This window comes from Ambystoma mexicanum, chromosome 6q, assembly GCF_040938575.1.
Source record: "Ambystoma mexicanum isolate Mex_15411 chromosome 6q, UKY_AmexF1_1, whole genome shotgun sequence".
NCBI classification, from domain to species: Eukaryota; Metazoa; Chordata; class Amphibia; order Caudata; family Ambystomatidae; genus Ambystoma; species Ambystoma mexicanum.
Genome location: NC_090937.1, coordinates 89,379,753 through 89,398,329, shown reverse-complemented (window position 1 = coordinate 89,398,329; position 18,577 = coordinate 89,379,753). Strand labels below are relative to the sequence as shown.

General features: G+C 48.6%; 1 protein-coding gene across 1 annotated transcript in view; it reads right to left on the bottom strand.

The window, feature by feature from the left end:
• LOC138515798 (probable E3 ubiquitin-protein ligase HERC6) overlaps nucleotides 1-18,577 on the bottom strand; it is a 2,700,520-nt gene that overhangs the window by 2,199,301 nt on the left and 482,642 nt on the right. The window contains exon 7 of the mRNA XM_069630524.1: nucleotides 18,165-18,307. Coding sequence (XP_069486625.1) covers nucleotides 18,165-18,307 — 143 coding nt within the window. The remainder of the gene's footprint in view (nucleotides 1-18,164; nucleotides 18,308-18,577) is intronic.

Here is an 18,577-nt window from a genome sequence, read left to right as displayed (position 1 = left end):
TCCTCGTAAAAAAGAAGACAGGAGGATGGCGCCCCATGCTGGACCTGCGGCGACTAAACAAGTACATCAAGGCACAGAAGTTCCGTATGGTCACCCTCCAACACCTGCTGGGACAGCTGGAGGAGGGCGATTTCCTGTCATCGTTGTACTTGGAGGATGCGTACTTCCACATCCCCATTCTAAAAAGACACTGAAAGTTCCTCAGGTTCGTGGTCCAAGGGCGGCACTACCAGTTCAAGGCCCTCCCGTTCGGATTGAAGTCGGCACCCAGGGTGTTCACCAAGTGCCTCGCAACGGTGGCGGCGCGGCTGCGCCTACAGGGGATCCACGTCTACCCCTACCTGGACGACTGGCTCATCCAGGCAAGGACAAGGGAGCTCGCCATGGAGCACACTGCGAAGACTGTCCAGCTGCTCACGGACCTGGGATTCTCCATCAACTTTCCAAAATCCCACCTGGTTCCGTCGCAAGTCGCCCTGTTTCTGGGAGCCAAGCTCGACACAGTGGCGCGGCTGGCCTCGCCGTCAGAGGAAAGGACCAGGACCATTCTGGGCAAGGTGCAGCGTCTGCTGGCCACGGACATGGCCAGGGTAAGATCTATCAAGTCCCTCCTCGGGATGATGTCCTCCTGCATTTATCTGGTGCGCCTTTGCAGGCTTCGGATGCGCCCCTTACAAGAGTTCCTCGACGCCCGCTGGGTCCAGTCAACGGGCAGCTCTGAGGACAGGATCCCTCTCAATGAGACGTTCGGTCAGGCGATCCGGTGGTGGGGTACCCGCTCCCATCTGTCAGCGGGCACGGACTTTCAGACCCCAGCTCACCAGGTGATGGTGACGACAGACGCCTCCCTGGAAGGTTGGGGAGCGCACTCCGGAAATCTTCACGCAAGAGGCCTTTGGCTCCCGGAGGAGAAGTCACTCCACATGAACATCTTGGAGCTCCGCGCAGTGTTCTGGGCCCTCAGGTCCTTTCTTCCGTCCCTCAAGGGCAAGGTGGTGAGGATCTTCATCGACAACACCACCACAATGTTCTACATCCGGAAGCAGGGCGGAACCAGGTCCCCGGCCCTATCCAAGGAAGCCCAGGATCTGTGGCATTGGGCCGTCGCCCAACGGATGTTTCTGGTGCCTCTTCATCTGGCAGGAATAAAAAACATGATCGCCGACTCACTCAGCAGGGAGCTGCGCTCGTGCCACGAGTGGGAACTACGCCAGGATCATGTGGATCGACTCTTCTGACGATGGGGCGAACCCCAAATCGATCTCTTCGCAACAGCGACGAATTTCCAAGTGCCGGAGGTTTGCCAGCAGGTTTCCCCAGCCGAGGAGCATGGGCGATGATTTCTCGTTCCCCTGGGACGGCCTATTTCTCTATGCGTTCCCTCCGCTGCCGTTGCTGCTCAGGCTCATCAACCAGCTCAAGAGGTCCTGGTGCAGGATGATCCTCGTCGCACCGGCGTGGCCGAGACAGATCTGGTTCCCGGACCTTCTGGACTTGTCGACGTCCACACCAGTCAAGATGCCGACGGACGCAGAGCTTCTCTCCAGAGAAGGAGGCGCCATTCTTCACCACAACCCAGAGTCGCTGAACTTCCAGGCTTGGCTCCTGCAGCACTAGAGTTTGGAGGGTATGACATCCCAGAGAGGTTCTTGCAAAGGCCAGGGCGTCCTCAACTCTCAAGTGCTACGGACATAAATGGAAGAGGTTCTCTGTCTGGTGCCGTGCACAGAAGATTAACCCTCTGCGGATTACGGCCTCTCAAGTACTGCCGTACCTACTGTCGCTGGCCAAAGCTGGACTGGCTCACGCCTCCATCAAAATACATCTGGCTGCAATCTCCCGATATACCAGGACTACGAGACGGGCGTCCTTGTGGTCTCATCGCCTGCTGAAAGAGTTCATGAAGGGACTATTCCGATCATTCCCGCCGGTGAAGGCTCCTGCCCCAGCGTGGGAGCGAAATGTGCTGACCAGGCTCATGGGGGCCCCATTCGAGCCTATGCATTCGGCACTTTTTAAGTTCCTGTCATGGAAGACAGCTTTCCTTGTGGCCATCACCTCTGCACGACGAGTGGGAGAGATCCAGGCCCTATCTTGCAAGCCTCCATACTTGACTTTTCATGACACGAGGGTGGTGCTGAGGACGCACCCCTCCTTTATGCCCAAGGTGCCGTCGGACTTCCACCTCAACGAGCCCTTGGTGTTGCCAGTTTTCTTCCCGTCGCCTTCGTCGCCGGCTGAGAGGACTTTGCACTCGCTGGATGTAGCTAGAGCGCTGAAGTTCTAGGTGGACCGCACAAAGAGTTTTCGGAAGACGTCACAGCTGTTTGTGAACTTTGGGACTGTGAATCAAGGGAAGGCTCTCTCGAAGACATCCTTTTCCAGATGGCTCTCCGGCTGCATCATGCACTGTCACCGGTTGGCAAACCGACCGCTGCCTGGCCGTCCGAGAGCCCATTCGACCAGAGCGATCGCTGCTACCATGGCGTTCCTGTCTGGTGTGCCCCTGGTAGACATCTGCAGGGCTGCGATGTGGAGGTCGACGCACGCCTTCACAAGATTCTACTGCGTCGATTGGTACTCCAGGGAGGAATCCAGGGTCGGCCAAGCAGTGCTGCGCAACCTGTTCGCCTAAGGTGAGCCTGGTGAAGAGGTAAGAGATGCTTAATGTTGAGTTGTTGTATTGCTTAATGTTGAGCCTGTTGCCACCACCCGTGGTTGTGCATGTGTGTACTGCTATGTATTCTCTTATTCATGAGCATATGAATCCATGCCAGACCCCATGCTGGAGAAGGAACAAGTTACTTACCTGTAACTGTTGTTCTCCAGCATGGGTCTGGCATGGATTCACATGCGAACCCTCCCGCCTACCCCTCTGCGGCTCTTCACTTGGTCATACTGCCACTTTACGTGCTACCAAATCTGAGGATGGCTGCCAGGGGTGGGGCTTAGGGAGAGAGCAGTCATTGGCTGGGGGCAGTATGACCCAGAGACCAGTGATTGGTTACTACTAAGAAAGACAGATCAGAAACGAAACTGATACTGATTTTTTTCTATACCGAGGATTCCCGGCCTGACGACGGGGAATATTCATGAGCATGTGAACCCATGCCAGACCCCATGCTGGAGAACCAAGTATATGCGTGACGCCATCATCCCTAGAAAACGCATGGCTTTGCGTACCGTCACCTCCCGACTGGCTACATATTGAGGGATCTGAAAAAGCATGTTCTGAACCCTCTCTTTGGAGGGGAAGACGAGTCTGTCCTTCGTCCGGATAAGAGCCCCCAGAAATTGTTTTACTTGACTTGGGACTAGACTGGATTTTTTCTCGTTGATGGAGAATCCCAGACTGAACAGAAGGTCTACGGTCTCCTGGGTGTTAAAAAAACATGTGCCGTAAGAGTCCCCTGTTATGAGCCAGTTGTCGAGGTAAGGGTAAACCGGGACGGACAGTCTGCGCAGGTGTGCTGCCGCTACTGCCAGGAACTTTGTAAACACCTTTGGCGCTGAGGCGATGCCGAAGGGGAGCACTTTGAATTGGTAATGCCTGTCCTCTATCATGAACCTTAGATATTTCCTGTGCGCTGGCAACATTGAAATATGAAAGTATGCATCTTTCATGTCCAATGTTGCCATGTAGTCCCCCTGTTCCAACAGTGGGATCACCTCCTCTAGCGTTACCAAACAAAACTTTTGAGGTTTTATAAATTTGTTCGCTGGGCGCAGGTCTAGAACAGGGCGCATTTTTTGGGTACAAGGAAGAACACTGAAAAAATACCCTTGTTTACCTGAAGAATAGGGACGGCTTCTATGCCGTCCTTTCCCAGCAGCGCTTCCACCGTTGATTCAGGATCTGCAGATGGTCCGGTGAAAGGCGCCGTGAGCGTGGTGGTCTGAACTGTGGTGGTCAGGCGAATTCCACGCAGTACCCGTGGGCGACCGTCTTTATAATCCACTGGTCTGAGGTTATCCCCTCCCATGCCGTGAGGAAAGATGTTAAATGCCCCACGACCGGGGTGACATGGGAGGGAACCTGGATCTGATGGTCATTTCTGACCAGAGGCTGCGGCTCCCCTGGGATTGGGGCCTCTACCTCTGCCTTTGCCACGTTGCTGACCCCTTGGTGGGTAGTAGGCAGGGCTTGCTGATGTTTGTCCAGAGTTATAGTTTCCCGTGCTGTAGTTGTTCTGATTTGCACGGGACTGCCCTCGAAAGGACCGACAAGAACCACCTCCCCTTTGGGGGGAAGGTTTTTGAGTTATCTGTTGCAATGACTTAAGAGTCTTGTCCAGGGCGTCATCGACCGCTTTCCGAAGAGATTGGTCTCTTCGATGTGTTTGTTGATAAGCGCGGCCTGTGTTTCAGGCTTGAAGCCGGAATTACGAAGCCAAGCGTGCCGCTTGAGTAAAGTGCCCTGTGCCAGAGACCTGCCTGCTGTCTCCGCAGTGTCCAGAGTGTTCTTGATGATATTCTGGTTTACCTGCCTACCTTCGGCCACAATCGTGAGATGCCTGGACCTGAGGGGTTTAGGAACCTCCTGGAGACCTTCCTGTACCAGGTTCCATTGAGCGTCTGCATAACTCGCCAGCAGCGTGGTGTTATTCGCTATGTGTGTGGTGTATGCAGCTGCCGAGGTAACACGTTTACCTAGGGTGTACAACTTCTTGGATACCTTATCCGGAGGTGCCGCACCCCGTAGCAAGGGGTACTCCTGCCCGTTTCCGGGTGGTAGTCACTACCAGGGAGTCAGGGGTGGCGTGATATTTAATATATTGAGGGTCCGAAGGGGCTAACCGAAATAGCTTTTCCACTCTTGGGTTCACTGCCCTTGTTTGAGCTAGCGACACCAGGGAGGGGGCCAATCTTCTTTTAACAGAATTGAGGAGGGGAATGGCTTGGCTCGAGGGGGGTTTCTCCTTGAGAATGTTCTCCACAAAGTCTTGCTTGGGTATCGCCTCTTGAGTAGTGATCTGAAAATGATCTGCTGCCTTCCTTAAGATGGCATTGAAGGCCATTTTGTTGTCTACAAGCGAGGCCTGGCGAGCCGGGGTGGATGGAGGAGAATCCAGGCATAGAAATCAGTGTCCTGATTTTGCGTGGGCACCGTCCATGGTTCCGTTTCCACTTACTAGGTTTCCTCCCAGTTGTCCATGGCATCCGCCTGGTCCTCATTGTAGTCCTGCAGGAAGGAAGGGTCTTCTTCTTCGCTGTAGATGTCCTGATAAGTGTCCATCTGGACGAAGTCCTCATAATGGACAGGGACCGAGGGCTGAGAGTCCAAATTTTCTTGGAAACTTAAAGCTAATTTAAAAATAGGTTCTCCACGCGATCTCTTAGGGGAAGGATGTTCAGAAAAAGAAATAATCTTTTCAAAGACCAAGGGGGTCATTCCGAGTTTGGAGGATGCCACCATGGCTGCCTCCAAATCCGAGTCCGGTCTGGCTGAATGGGGACTTACAGGGTCATTCCGACCCTGGAGGACCCGGTAAGTCCCCATTCAGTAAACCATTCCCCATTTCCATTTGAGCCCCCATAGGGCTCAATGGGAATGGGGAAGGCGCTAATAACGGTACTGCAAATTGCGGTACCGTTATTAGCTCCAAGGTCCCTTAACGGGAACCGCAGAGAACGGGTGGTCAGACCACCCGTTCCTGCTGGGACCCGCTAAGGGACCTCGGAATAGGGAGGTAAGGGTTTACCGGCACCGGCATCCTTACCGGTGCCCGTAAACCCTTACCGCCCAACTCGGAATGACCCCCCAAGTCATCAAGAACAGGGCTTAGAAAAGTACAGCCACCATTTTAGGCAAATGTGTTCCTTGTGTCCCTTACCGCAGCTGCAAAGGCAGCCTGTGACAAATGTCCACAGAAAATTGTTAAAAAAGGTACACTGCCACCAGCATGTGAGATGAACTTGGAACAGTAAATACAAATTACTGGGGAAGTGAGAAAAGGGATACAATGTTTCCCCTCAGCACTCCACTTAAAGTGTGGTGTGCTGATCTCACAAAATAAAATACAGGTGGGACCAAAAGTGTCCCCTGCCCTGGTAACAGGTATTAACACAGATAGAATAAAAGGGAAAGCTCAAGGAGCCCCCCAGCCACACTCCACAGAAAGTGCTGTGTGCTGAAATAATAAATTGTAGATGTCAGAAAACATGCAGGAAAGCATAACTCCATTAAAAAGTATCAAAAAGAGATAAAAGGGGTTCCCAATGTCAGAGTAGAAGAATGAGTGAGTGTGGAAAAAGGTTCCCACTCACTCAGGAGAATCAGTCAAAAAATCCAATAGTCCAAAAATTTTGGGGGACTCACAAAGTGGCGAGAATTTCACTCAAGAAGGAAAATCTACCTAACAGAGTCCATGTAATCCTCATAATGTACGGAGGGGTTTGGAAACAAGTACGCTTGCACTAATTATGGGCATTTTCCAGGTGACCAACCCTAGGACCAGGATAGGCTCAGGCTGTTTAGCAGTTCCATCTACAGTTCTGGGAGGTGTAAGGAAGGCATAGTATTAACAGTAAGAGAGACACAAGTGAGCACTGTTCAAGGGTGTTTATTGAACTTCAAAAAGGGTTGCAAAAACGCCTTTCTTATCCTAAATCTAAAGATGGGAGCAAGCTACGACCCAACCATCAAATAATAATAACGCAGTCCTAGTGGTATCTTGTCAAAACAAAAGGGCCTATACTAAAAATCATATTGCCAATCCTTACCTCGAAATACAAATAGTGTTGAAAACAATGATATGTAAAAGAAAGAAGTGTTCAAGAAAAGATGTATCAGGATATTCAGGCCGTTGGCATTCCTTCCCCACGTTTTCAGCACGGCACAAAGCGGCACACTCGAGTTTAGCACAGTCTCTGGCTTCTCTGGCACGAGGGTGCATTTCAAACATTAGCATCAGGGCCTTCCGTGCCCAAGTCTCAGTCTCTTCTTTTGAACCGCCTGATGTGACAAACAAACAATACCTTATTTTTCCTCTTAGGATTTCACACGTACGCAATTTCTCAGGTGATTCGCTATTCAGCTCGGATCCCCCTCAGCCGGGCTCATGTCCCCTTCAACACATTGCTCGTATGATTTTCATGCATTTAATTTGTCGGGTGATTCACGGTTCACCCCGGATCCCCCTCAGCGGCTCAGATCAGTTTTAACACAATGTTAAATCAGTCTCCCTCTGCTGCGCTCGGACCAATTCAATTCACTCTAGCACAAACTTGCTTTAACCCAAAGCTTTCAACTGATCTCGCTCGTTTGGGGTCGGACCAACTTTATCTACTTTGTCATCAACTTTCTTTTCTGTATTAGTCTCCCTCGTTCGGGCTCGGACCAACTTTATCTACTTCGTCATCAACTTTCTTTACTGTATCAACATCGACAACTTTCGATTCTGCACAGGATGTTGTTTGACACGTTGCAGGACCACTTCGATTCACAACCTTTGCTACTCTTTCGCGTTTGCTACCTCTCAGTTGGATACCTTACAGAGACGTTCGAATGAGCACGCACACAGTGCCGGACCACTTTGTCAAAGGTATTGTATCTTGGTTTCAAAGTTCAATCACTCATCTCTTGTTCATTTTACTCGTGTTGGTTATTACATGCGTTTCATACGCTGTCCGCTTCAGCACTCACCATACAATGTTGCCGCTTGCAACCTTGGCTTCAACACAGACTGGTCTGGTATCGGTCTCCCCAACTCCCTGGCTGTGTTGATTTCACTGGTGCTGCTTTGTTGTAGGAGCCAAGGAGAGTACCACGGCAGCAGGCGATTCTCCCTGCCTTGATTACCGACGCAGGAGGGCCCCAGGTACATCCGACACACAATGCAGGATTCTTCAGCTGGGTTTCCTGGTCTTACACTTTCAATTCTTGATGTTTCGTTAAAGTAGCGGTTCCTTGTCGAAAATGTCAAGGGCACTTCCCTCCTTGCAATCCCCTTGTTTCGCCGTCTTTCTCCTCATGTTAAACTGCCATCTTGGAACTGCAGCCGTGCTCCACCTTTTATTCGTGTGGGGAAGTGTAATGGAAGTCAGGTGTGCGTGGAAGTCAGCAATTGCCAGACCCTGCCTGACCATTTTATTGGGACATGTCAGGTATACGGCTCAGATGTTAGCCCGTTTTCTCTCATAGCGAGCTGTCCATGAGAAAGTGTTTGTGTTTTGAAAGGGGGCAGAGGGAGGGTTGAGTTCCTAAGTATCTTACCTGGTAGGATGGAGTAAAGGTGTTACAGCGAAGGGGATACCGCATCTCGCCATCCAGTGCCCCACTCCCACTCCCCGAAGGCCCCTCACCCAGGTGATCCTTCCGCACTGGTCCATCCCCAGGAACTGGATCCAAAACCAATGGCTGTGTCCTGGCCACCTGGATGACAGATCCCGGGGACTAGCTGGTGAGACACCTTCAGGTTTCTCACAGAGGGCTCCAACAGACTTATAGCTGGGTAGGACAGATGCCTCAGGACAGCAACCACAGTGAGTCCCATAACAAGGATATACCACCTAGACCCAGCAGGCAAAAAAGTAAAGCAAAGAAACCATGGTTAGAGGGTCAACAGGCCCCACTCACCACCACTGTCCACCCAAAATATGTTTCTGGAGCAGGACGAAGCGCAGGTTGATCCTACCAGTGCACGGGAAGAAAGCACTGATGACGGTCTCCTATGGTGGCAGGAAGCATAGCAGAGCATCACTGGTAGATGGCTTTGGCAATGCTGATTGTCCATACTTAAAATGTCAGACAGGGATTCATGACACTGGCAATCATAATGGGTGTTCCACTGAAATCTATGGTGGTAAAATGCAAAAAAGATATTTTACAGCTGCTTCCTGTTTGTTATGAGACTACTGCCTTGATGTTGGAAGAATCAGCCGGCTAGAAGCCTACTTGAAAAACCCAATACCTCACCTTATCTGCTCACCTGGGCTGTCAAAAAATGAGGAAATGGTACAAGACCTAATCAAAGTTGAAAGTCTTTTAAAATTCTTAGAAATTACTCTATAAAAGAAACTCAGAAACAAATATTTGACATATCTTTTGCCTTACATAGAAAATGGAAAAGTAAAAATGAATCTGACTATCTCAATGTTCCAAATACCAGGTCACCTAATTAATACTGTGAGCACTCTGAGGCCTTTGGGCGATATAGCGCTATACAAAAACAAATATAGATAGAATACAAATTGCCAAAAATTAATAAAATCTCATAAATCTTTTATTCTTCTCTTCTGACTACCTTCCCTACTCTGCTTCTGCTCACAGGTTTGGTGTCATATTCGACCCATCTCACCCTTCATCTCCAAATCTCAACATCAGAAAATTACGAAATCTTCTATCTTCAACACTACGAAGCACCTAATCTCCTCTTTATTACTCTCTCACACTGACTACTATGCCAGTCTACTCTATGACCTTCCCAACTATGCTTTTTCATTTGTCAACAAAGTCCTTAACTTTACTGTGCGAATACTCTCCAACCTTCCCCGCTTCACCACCACCTTCCAAGCGCGTCGTCTTCAAAACTAGACACAGACTTGCCCCACCTTACCCATCTCGATCCCTACTCTCCCTCTCGATCCCTACGATCATCCTCGGCTCACCTCCTAACACCTCACATGCCCCTTGAGCTCCCTCTTGTTTCTGGTCTCTTCGTCATTTTGCTTCCTTACTCTAGAATGCTCTTCCTCTCCCGCTCTGCACTACTTCCACTCTATGGGCCTCATTACACGGTAGGCGGTGAGCCATGGCGCTATTAGCGCCATGGCTCATGCCGGTAAAATACCGGCACCGCCTTGGCGGAAAGGGGATTTACCGCCCCATTCCAAGGTTGGAGGGGCGGTAAATCCCCTTTCCGCCATTGCCCTTCCCCATTCCCATTTCTGCCCCATAGGGCTCTATGGAAATGGGGAAGGCGCTAATTACGGCACCGCATTTTTGCGGTGCCGTAATTAGCTCCGAGGTCCCTTAGCGGGTTGGATTTTAACGCCTGCAAGAAGCAGGCGTTAAATCCTCCAACCCGCAAAGGGACCTCGTAGTACGGCGGTAAGGGTTAACGGTCACCGTTGCCATTAACGATGACCATTAACCCTTACCGCCGTCCGTGTAATGAGGCCCTATGTCTTTTTAAATCCAATCTCCTGGCTCGGCTGCTTTCTGAAGAACCACTAGCATACCATTCTACGCCACTAAATGTCACTGTTCTCCTCTTCCCCTACCGCTCTATGACAACTCCACAGCACTTATCCCTCACCCTTGCTTCCAAAAACATTGCACTTCCTCCACTGTCCCGTTCCTATATCATGTTCTACTGTCCTCATTCCTGGTTCATGTTTCTATATCCCGTGCATCATCTGGTCTTATGTCCACATCCTCTCACCCACTCTTAGGGACACTCGTCCTACACTCTGTAAATAAACGTTAAAAAGTCTTGTAAGCATTTTATGCCAAAAATGCATTGTTTTACCTGTAATTTTCATTAAATAAATAAATAAATGTCTTTGCTGACAGGTACTGCATCTTGCAGTTGCCCCCGGCCAGAAGAATCCTTGAACCTGCCACCCATGGACGATTCTCACCCGAACAAAGGACAGAAGATCAAGCCCCACCTACCCGAGACGATACATCAAGACATCTGGGAAAATCGGAGTCAGGGGGTAAGTAAGCATCACTGTGAATTTCATGTACATGTTGAAGATCTGTGTCAATGGATTTAGGTTGGTAGGTTTAAACTTTGTTGTCAATATACCCCAGTGAATGCACATTTTTTTCCTTTGGAGTGCATGCCCATTCCTCTTTACGTGCATCTGTTCCTGCTATCTCCCTTGGAGTGCTTTGCTTTCATTCTTCTTTGGTACATTTATTGGCTCTTCAGCATTTCCTCCATGTGCTCATGAGAGCTATTTAGCCGTTGACATGCCTTAAAATGTGACAGCTCCCTTGCAGTTCACATTCGTGTTGAGTGTGATCTTCTGTGTTGTGAGTTCATTTTCTTTCATTTTTGCTTCTTTAGTTCATTTTCTTTAATTTTCGCTTCTTTAGTTTTTCTATATAGTAGGGGATGTTGCTTGATGGACTTGCTATGTTTGGATTTGTTTCGGAAGATTGAGGTGGTGACCGATGGGTTTGCCTGGTTGCTTGGTTGCCTGTTTGTGTTGGTTCCCTGTGATTCTCTTGAGGTTACATAGTGACTGGTGTGATTACTTGTTGCCGATTGATTGTGGTGTCAGGGTGTTTTTGTGGGTTTCCGTTTGTGTGCGCTTTGATGGGATTCCGTGCTTGCTTGGTTGTGTGTAGGTGTTTGTTCTTTGTTCAAGAGTTTCACTGAGCACTGGTTGATTTGTGCAATCTTTTTATGATGTGGACTGTTATGGGTGACTGACCCTTTAAGGCAGCCACCCCATGGGACAACGCCACGCAAGGAAGTGACGTAGAGGGACCGGGGGAAGCGCCGGGGGAAGTTAGTTACTGTGTGAAATCCGAATAAGGAAGATGTTGAAATCACACGCTGGTGTCCGTGCTTAATTGGGGCCCTCCAAACTCCCAACAACTGGCGATGAGGAACGTCCCACCAGCGGTCCTCCTCCTCCACACGCCGGCGATCCCTCCGCTCGTGTCCTTTGATGTATGCTAGTGATCCCACTAACCATTGGTCCTCCATACACACGTGCGATCTCGCCATGTGGACACTCCTGCATCCGAAAATACACGAGCGGTCCTCCCGTGTCCTGCTTTTCTGACCTACCTGCTGTGCCTGAAAAAAAAAAAGTTTTTTCTCCTAATCCTCATTCCTCCATGATCGTCATCTTCTTTGTCCCAGTACCCCCCTTTGGGACCCACGAGGAACTTGCTGTGGCGACACCACCACCAGCACGTGCCTATAACCCACCCTCACATGGAATAACTGGGGTGATCCCACCACCACACACCAGTGGAAAACGTGCACAAGCCGTCACACCAAAAACAAATACGGTGCAGGCCTCCTGGACATCTCCAGGCCAACAACAAGACAAAGTGGGATGCCAACAAGAGCAGCGCAAAGCGAGTACCGAGGGAAACATCAGTCAACAAAATCATGAGTACTGGGGGAGACCAAGCGACGTCCAGCTCACAACCAGCACCAACAGTCACGAGGTCCACTGCCACGGCATGGCGCATGCCCCCCCCCCTTTCTCCATGACACCTCAAGCTGATAAAGGAGCAAGGTGGGTGGAATGGCTGGAGGATTTCAATAATTTCATAGATGCCGCTGGGGAAGAAACCTCCCCACTCCTACGTAGCATGTTTATTAACACAGCGGGTACTGAAATAAAGACATTGATCAAAACTTTCCACCAACAGAAATCACTGACTTTGCGAGCCTCATAACAGCACTAAACAAACGACTTGTCATCGCCCCCAACAGGGATTATGAAAGATATGTCTTCAACCAGTGCACACAGCGGAATGACGAAACGGTGGGTGAGTTCATCACAAGACTTCGCGTCAAAGGTGGGCACTGTCAGTTTGATGCGTTCTCGCTAGATGAAGCGATTCGACTCAGAGTAATTGAAGGGTGTGTGTCAGCTACACTTCAGAAACAACTTCTAAAAAAACCTGTCACTATTGAGGAAGTGAGCGAGATGGCACGAATACTGGAGAGAGTGGAGAAACAAGCCACACACATGACAAGTAACACAGCCACCAAACATGACAAAAGTGACATCATACCAGCTATCCACACAGGCAACTTCAAGGGAAACGAGAGAAGCACTAACCCAAGTACCACTTTAACCCCACGAATGAAAAGACAATGTTACAGATGCGGGATGGCTTTTCCACATGCTGGGGCTTGCCCCGCTCTCTCCCAAAAATGTGGCAACTGCGGCAGGGAAGGACATTTTCAGTCTGTGTGTAGGGAAGGAAAACCGTTTCCCACACCACGAATGGGTGCAGCCCCGCAATACAGAACAATTCAAAGAATATTCCCAAGTCAATCTCACCAGCCACGTTCCTACCATCAGGGGCCGAGAAGATACGTGCGAGTGGTAGAGGAAGTATATCCTGAGGATGATAGTCAGGAATATGGGACACTTGAACATAACATGCAACTGCGTGATGAATATGAAGGCCCATCTCAGGCGTGGCAAGACCTCAGTTCGAAACACAAGGAAACCTCGAATATGAAGGTGACCACTACGACCTGTATGCCCAGGAGGAGTTCGTCAATCTCATTATGGATGAGGAGGAAGCTCAGGAGGCACCCAGAATACAGATAGACATTGGCAATAAACAATTTTGTTTTCTGATTGACTCAGGGGCAACAGTAAACATAATGGGCGAGAAGGAATTTCAACTACTTCACAGCAAACCCACACTAACCCCATCAACCTCAAAGATATATCAATGGGGAGCAGATGCCCCGTTGCACAGTGTAGGTTAGTTCAAAAGAAGGCTCACATTTGGTGACAAGGCTACCAACACCGTTATCCACGTCATCCAGAGCCCCAACAAAGGGCGATGTCTGCTGAGCTACAAAACAGCGTCATGTCTAGGCCTAATCAACATACCTGTCCGAGACTGTGATGTCATCAAGTCATCAGAGACACATATCAGGACTCATGGACAAGTATACAACGTGGACCTGGAATCTCCTGGCACCACGGCCATCACGAAGGAAGACATTATTACAGAATTTCCACAACTGTGACATGGCCTGGGCAGGATTAAAGGCCCGCCGATCAAGCTACACATTGACCCAGCTGTCCGACCAGTGCCACAACACCCACGCAGAGTAGGGTTCCATCTACAAGAGGCAGTCTCGAAGGAGCTGGATCAACTGTTACGCGATGACATCATTGAGCCAGCCACTGGTCCGACGCCATGGGTTTCCCCTCTCGTAATCGTCCCAAAAGAGGGTGGTTGCCTAAGGCTATGTGTGGACATGAGGGTTGCCAATACAGCCATACAGAAGGAACGTCATCCCGGTCCAAAAATCGAGGACATGATAGTCCAACTAAAAAAGTCGGTCCTCTTCTCTAAGTTAGATCTGAATCAAGGGTACCACCAACTTGTGCTTCACCCTGAATCACGACCCATCACCACATTTGCATCACATGATGGACTGTTCCGCTACAAGCGGTTAAACTTTGGGATTTCCTCTGCCGCTGAAATTTTTCATGAAACAATCTGACAGATAATACGTCCCATCAAGGGAACCCTCAACTATAGTGACGACATCCTAGTCTTTGGAAAGTCACGCAGTGCACATGATGAAGCTCTCTGAAACACATGCAGGGCCGTACAAGAAGCCGGACTAACCCTCAACATTGAGAAGTGTCTGTTCAGTAAGGCCAAGCTCAAGTTTTTTGACCATATCTTTTCAGCGGACGGAATGACCCCTGACCCTGACAAAGTTTCGACCATCTTTCACCTAGGAAAACCGACTCAAGTTGCCAATGTCAGATCATTCCTAGGAATGGCCAGATACTGTGCCCGGTACATTCCACACTTTGCCTTCATTACTGAACCCCTCAGGCACCTACTACAAAAGGATGTCACGTTCACCTGGACCGATGAGTGCCAATCGGCGTTCGACACGATCAAACATTTCCTTACGGAAGCTAGAAAACTAGCCTATTTTCACCCTGAATGGCACACCGAAATAGTGGTCGACGCCAGTCCGGTGGGTCAGGGGGCCATCCTTGCCCAAACCAGTGGACAAGACACTCATCCAAGGCATGTGGTTTCGTATGCCAGCAGAGCCCTAGTTCCACCAGAATCTGCCTACTCCCAGGCGGAGAAAGAAAGTCTAGCAGCCGTCTGGGCGTGCAAGCATTTCCATAATTTTATTATTGGAAAGAAATTCACATTGATCACGAATCATCAAGCCCTTCTATCCCTTTTTGGCAATCCACGCACAAAAATGCCCCCCAGAATTGAACGCTGGGGTATTCGCCTACAAGAGTATGACTTTCACATCATCCACCGGCCAGGGGGTGAGAATAACCCCACGGATTACCTTTCAAGGCACCCGGTCGGCAGTCCAACACCAAGGCAAGGGGATTCGGAATATATCAGCTACGTCACTGCGAACGCACTTCCGCCTGCCATATCCATTGAAGCCATTGCTGTTGCGTCGGCCGCAGACCCATCCATGGCTTTGGCAATTAGCCTTACGGAAAATGGCAAATGGAAAGATTTCCGCAGAGCAGTCCAAAGACACCCAAGGGCGTGCAGAGACAAGATCGAGAGACTGGCCACAGTACATGCAGAACTAGCGGTCCAGGACAAGTCCATTCTGCTACGGGGTTGCAAGATAGTCATTCCCTCTACACTGCGCTCAGAGGTCATCAAAACTGCACATGAAGGTCATCGTGGTGCGGAGAAAACGAAAAGACAATTAAGATGCAATGTCTGGTTCCCCTTCATGGACAATATGGTCGACCGGTGGGTCAAGAACTGCACGGCATGCCAGTGCACAGCAAAACCAGAACCTCCAGTGCCGATCAGAGTAACCACAATTCCTGAACATCCATGGGAAAGAGTTGCGGTTGATTTCTATGGACCACGGGAGGAAGGTGACTACCTACTATTATTCATTGATGAACACTCCAGGTTCCGCATAGTAAAACGTGTCAAATCTACAGCATTTGCCCATGTCGCTGCCACATTTGCTGAGGTCTTCAGCGAGTGGGGAATACCGGACACAATAAAATCAGATAACGGAGCACCTTTCAGTGGACATGAATTTGGAGTGTTCGCAAAACATATGGGATTCCGACACCAAAGAGTAACACCAAGATGGCCACAGGCGAACGGGATGGCAGAAAGGTTTATGGCATCCATCAAAAAAACCATACAAAGGGCACGCATAGAAGGGACCGACCCACATCAAGCACTATGCAGGATGTTGAGGGACTACAGAAACACGCCTCATGAGGCCACCAACAGAACCCCATCAGAACTCATGATGAAGTACCAGGTCAGGACCAGGTTAATCACAAATCCAGCAGTACGGCCCGAGGCAGACCAGGAAGTCATCAGACGAGACGAAGAAACAAAAGAAAGAACTCGGGAACAGACTGACAGAAGGAGGAGGGCGCAGGAAAAAGAGTTCCAAATAGGAGACGAAGTGTGGGTACAGAAAATAGTAACAAAAAAGACAGACTCAGTTCTCACCTGAGCCACTACAAGTAGTTGCAGTAAAAGTAACTATGATAACAGCTGCAAATGGAGGAAAGGAAGTGACTCGGAACAGTTCCAGGTTCAAACACATCACGAGAGGAACAGAAGACAAGCCGCCCCCCGATGATCCAGACCCAGAATACATGGACACTCAGGATGAAACGGGGGTCCCTCTCGTACCACAGGTTCAACGTCAGCTAGACCCTGAGGGAGACGCTGACGGCAGCTCACGCCCGGAGCCGCGAGGACGACCCCAGAGAAGCGTCAGGAAGCCTCCCAGGTTAGTGGAGGAATGTTGACAGCGTTGCCACATGGCCAAGTTCAAGTTGTTGCAAGGACATTTGTCCGGGGGTGTTGTTATGGGTGACTGCCCCTTTAAGGCAGCCACCCCATGGGACAACGTCACGCAAGGAAGTGACATAGAGGGACCGGGGGAAGCGCCGGGAAAAGTTAGTTACTGTGTGAAATCCGAATAAAGAAGATGTTGAAATCACACGCTGGTGTCCGTGCTTAATTGGGGCCCTCCAAACCCCCAACATGGACAGTGGTCAGATTGTGTGTGTTGTTCTTGGTTGCTCTGGTGTATATGAGGTTCCACCCCTTCCTTTTCTGTCTATTATTAAAAGAAGTGGGGCGTGCAGTATCATAGCTTCTTCAGCCTTTACAGTGAATGCAGAATGTTGGTGTGTGTCTGAGATATCAGCTCTCTGTGGTTAAAGTAGTCAGAGGGTGTCAGTTGGTTGAGCCGGGAGAGATGAATGATCTGGTGGGCTGCTTATAATGGAGTCTCCTCCTTAGGCCTTCTTACTTGTAACTACTGCTGAAAGAAGTCTTCTTTTCTATGTCTATGAAATCCGAGTTACCTCCTTACTTACCTACCAGTCAGAAAATGTCACTTTGTGCGCTCAATAAATAAAGATCAACATAGCATACGTCCCCCCACTCACCAAGGCTTTCCAAGAAGCCTGATTGGTAGTATGCATATCCGTTCCTACTCCACAGCCCAAACATGTGCATACTTTTTCATTTAGTTTCAGACCTCTCATACAGCATTTACACCAGGTGTAACATAGACGTGTTCAAAAAGATTTCTATTGCCACTTTTTATTTCTGTGAATGTCCTTTAATAATAATAATAATAATAATAATAATAATAATAATAATAATAATAATAATAATACATTAAAGTGCTGTACATGGAACATTTTTATATACAATTAGTATTACTCAAACGAAGTTGGTAGGAATTTCATGATTTTGGAAGGATGAAAGTCAGAGTTGTACTTGCTGGGATTCAAACTTCTAATCTGCAGATGACACACAGACCTCAGCAGCGAGCAATGAGATAATTTACAGGTTCACTTTTGTGGGCGTGGTCATATTAATTATTCAAGCACATATGCGGTATAGCCACAATTCCCAGACACAATTCTGAGAACATCCCCTTTTGGTGGTTTTCCAAAGCCTTACCACTACTGCATATGTTAGTGACCTTTTTGCAAACGTTAGCGTGCTCCACAGGCCTAGTTTTGTTAGATCAATCACGAGCAAGGCCTTTTGTGAATTGATATTAACTATGCCTGCATAATCTACAAGATGTCCTTCTGTAAACACGTTTTGAATAGGCCCAAAGTATGTTACGAGTGCTCAGCTTACATCTGTGGGGACACATCCCCCAGCAGTGCTTTAGTAGCTTACTGTGCAATCTGGGACACAACTATATTCTATAAAAAAAAATCACCAGGACTCAATAATTACGTTAAACCTAGTTGAACATGATAAGCCTGAGTAGAACAGTGTATGTGAAAATGCAACTCATGGCCTAACAACATAGCATGGGTGACGTCATAAAACTGCAAAAAGTCACAAAACCAAGCAATATGCAGTACAAACATAAATTCATTTGGAAGAATTAATGGCCCTGACACACATTTATGAATATTTTGCTTCTTTAGAAGTAACTGCCATTATTTAAAAAAAAAGATATTAATACCATTAGTAGAAACCAGGCTGCTAATGTCAAAGTTCAGAGGCTGCTTGCTGTCGCTGGTTGCAGATGTGTCCATATTTCTTTGGGATCCATGGCCAAAGGAAATCAACTTTCTCGAAACGTAGCTATAGACGAGGGTGTGGTAACTGTCAAAGAGAAGAACACAAAATACATCTGAAATCAACTATTTCAAGTGTAATGTATAATTCACTCTGTGAACTATATGATCCAATATTTAAATGGAATAATCTGAGGTAGTGGTTTTCAACTTTTAACTACATTAATCAGGGTGATAAGAATGGCCACTCTATATGACTCTATTCTCAGCGACATGCACTATAAAATATGTATTATTACATACATTTGTTTTTACCCTGGATTACCTTTTTTATAACTCTGATTTTTGAAATATTTGG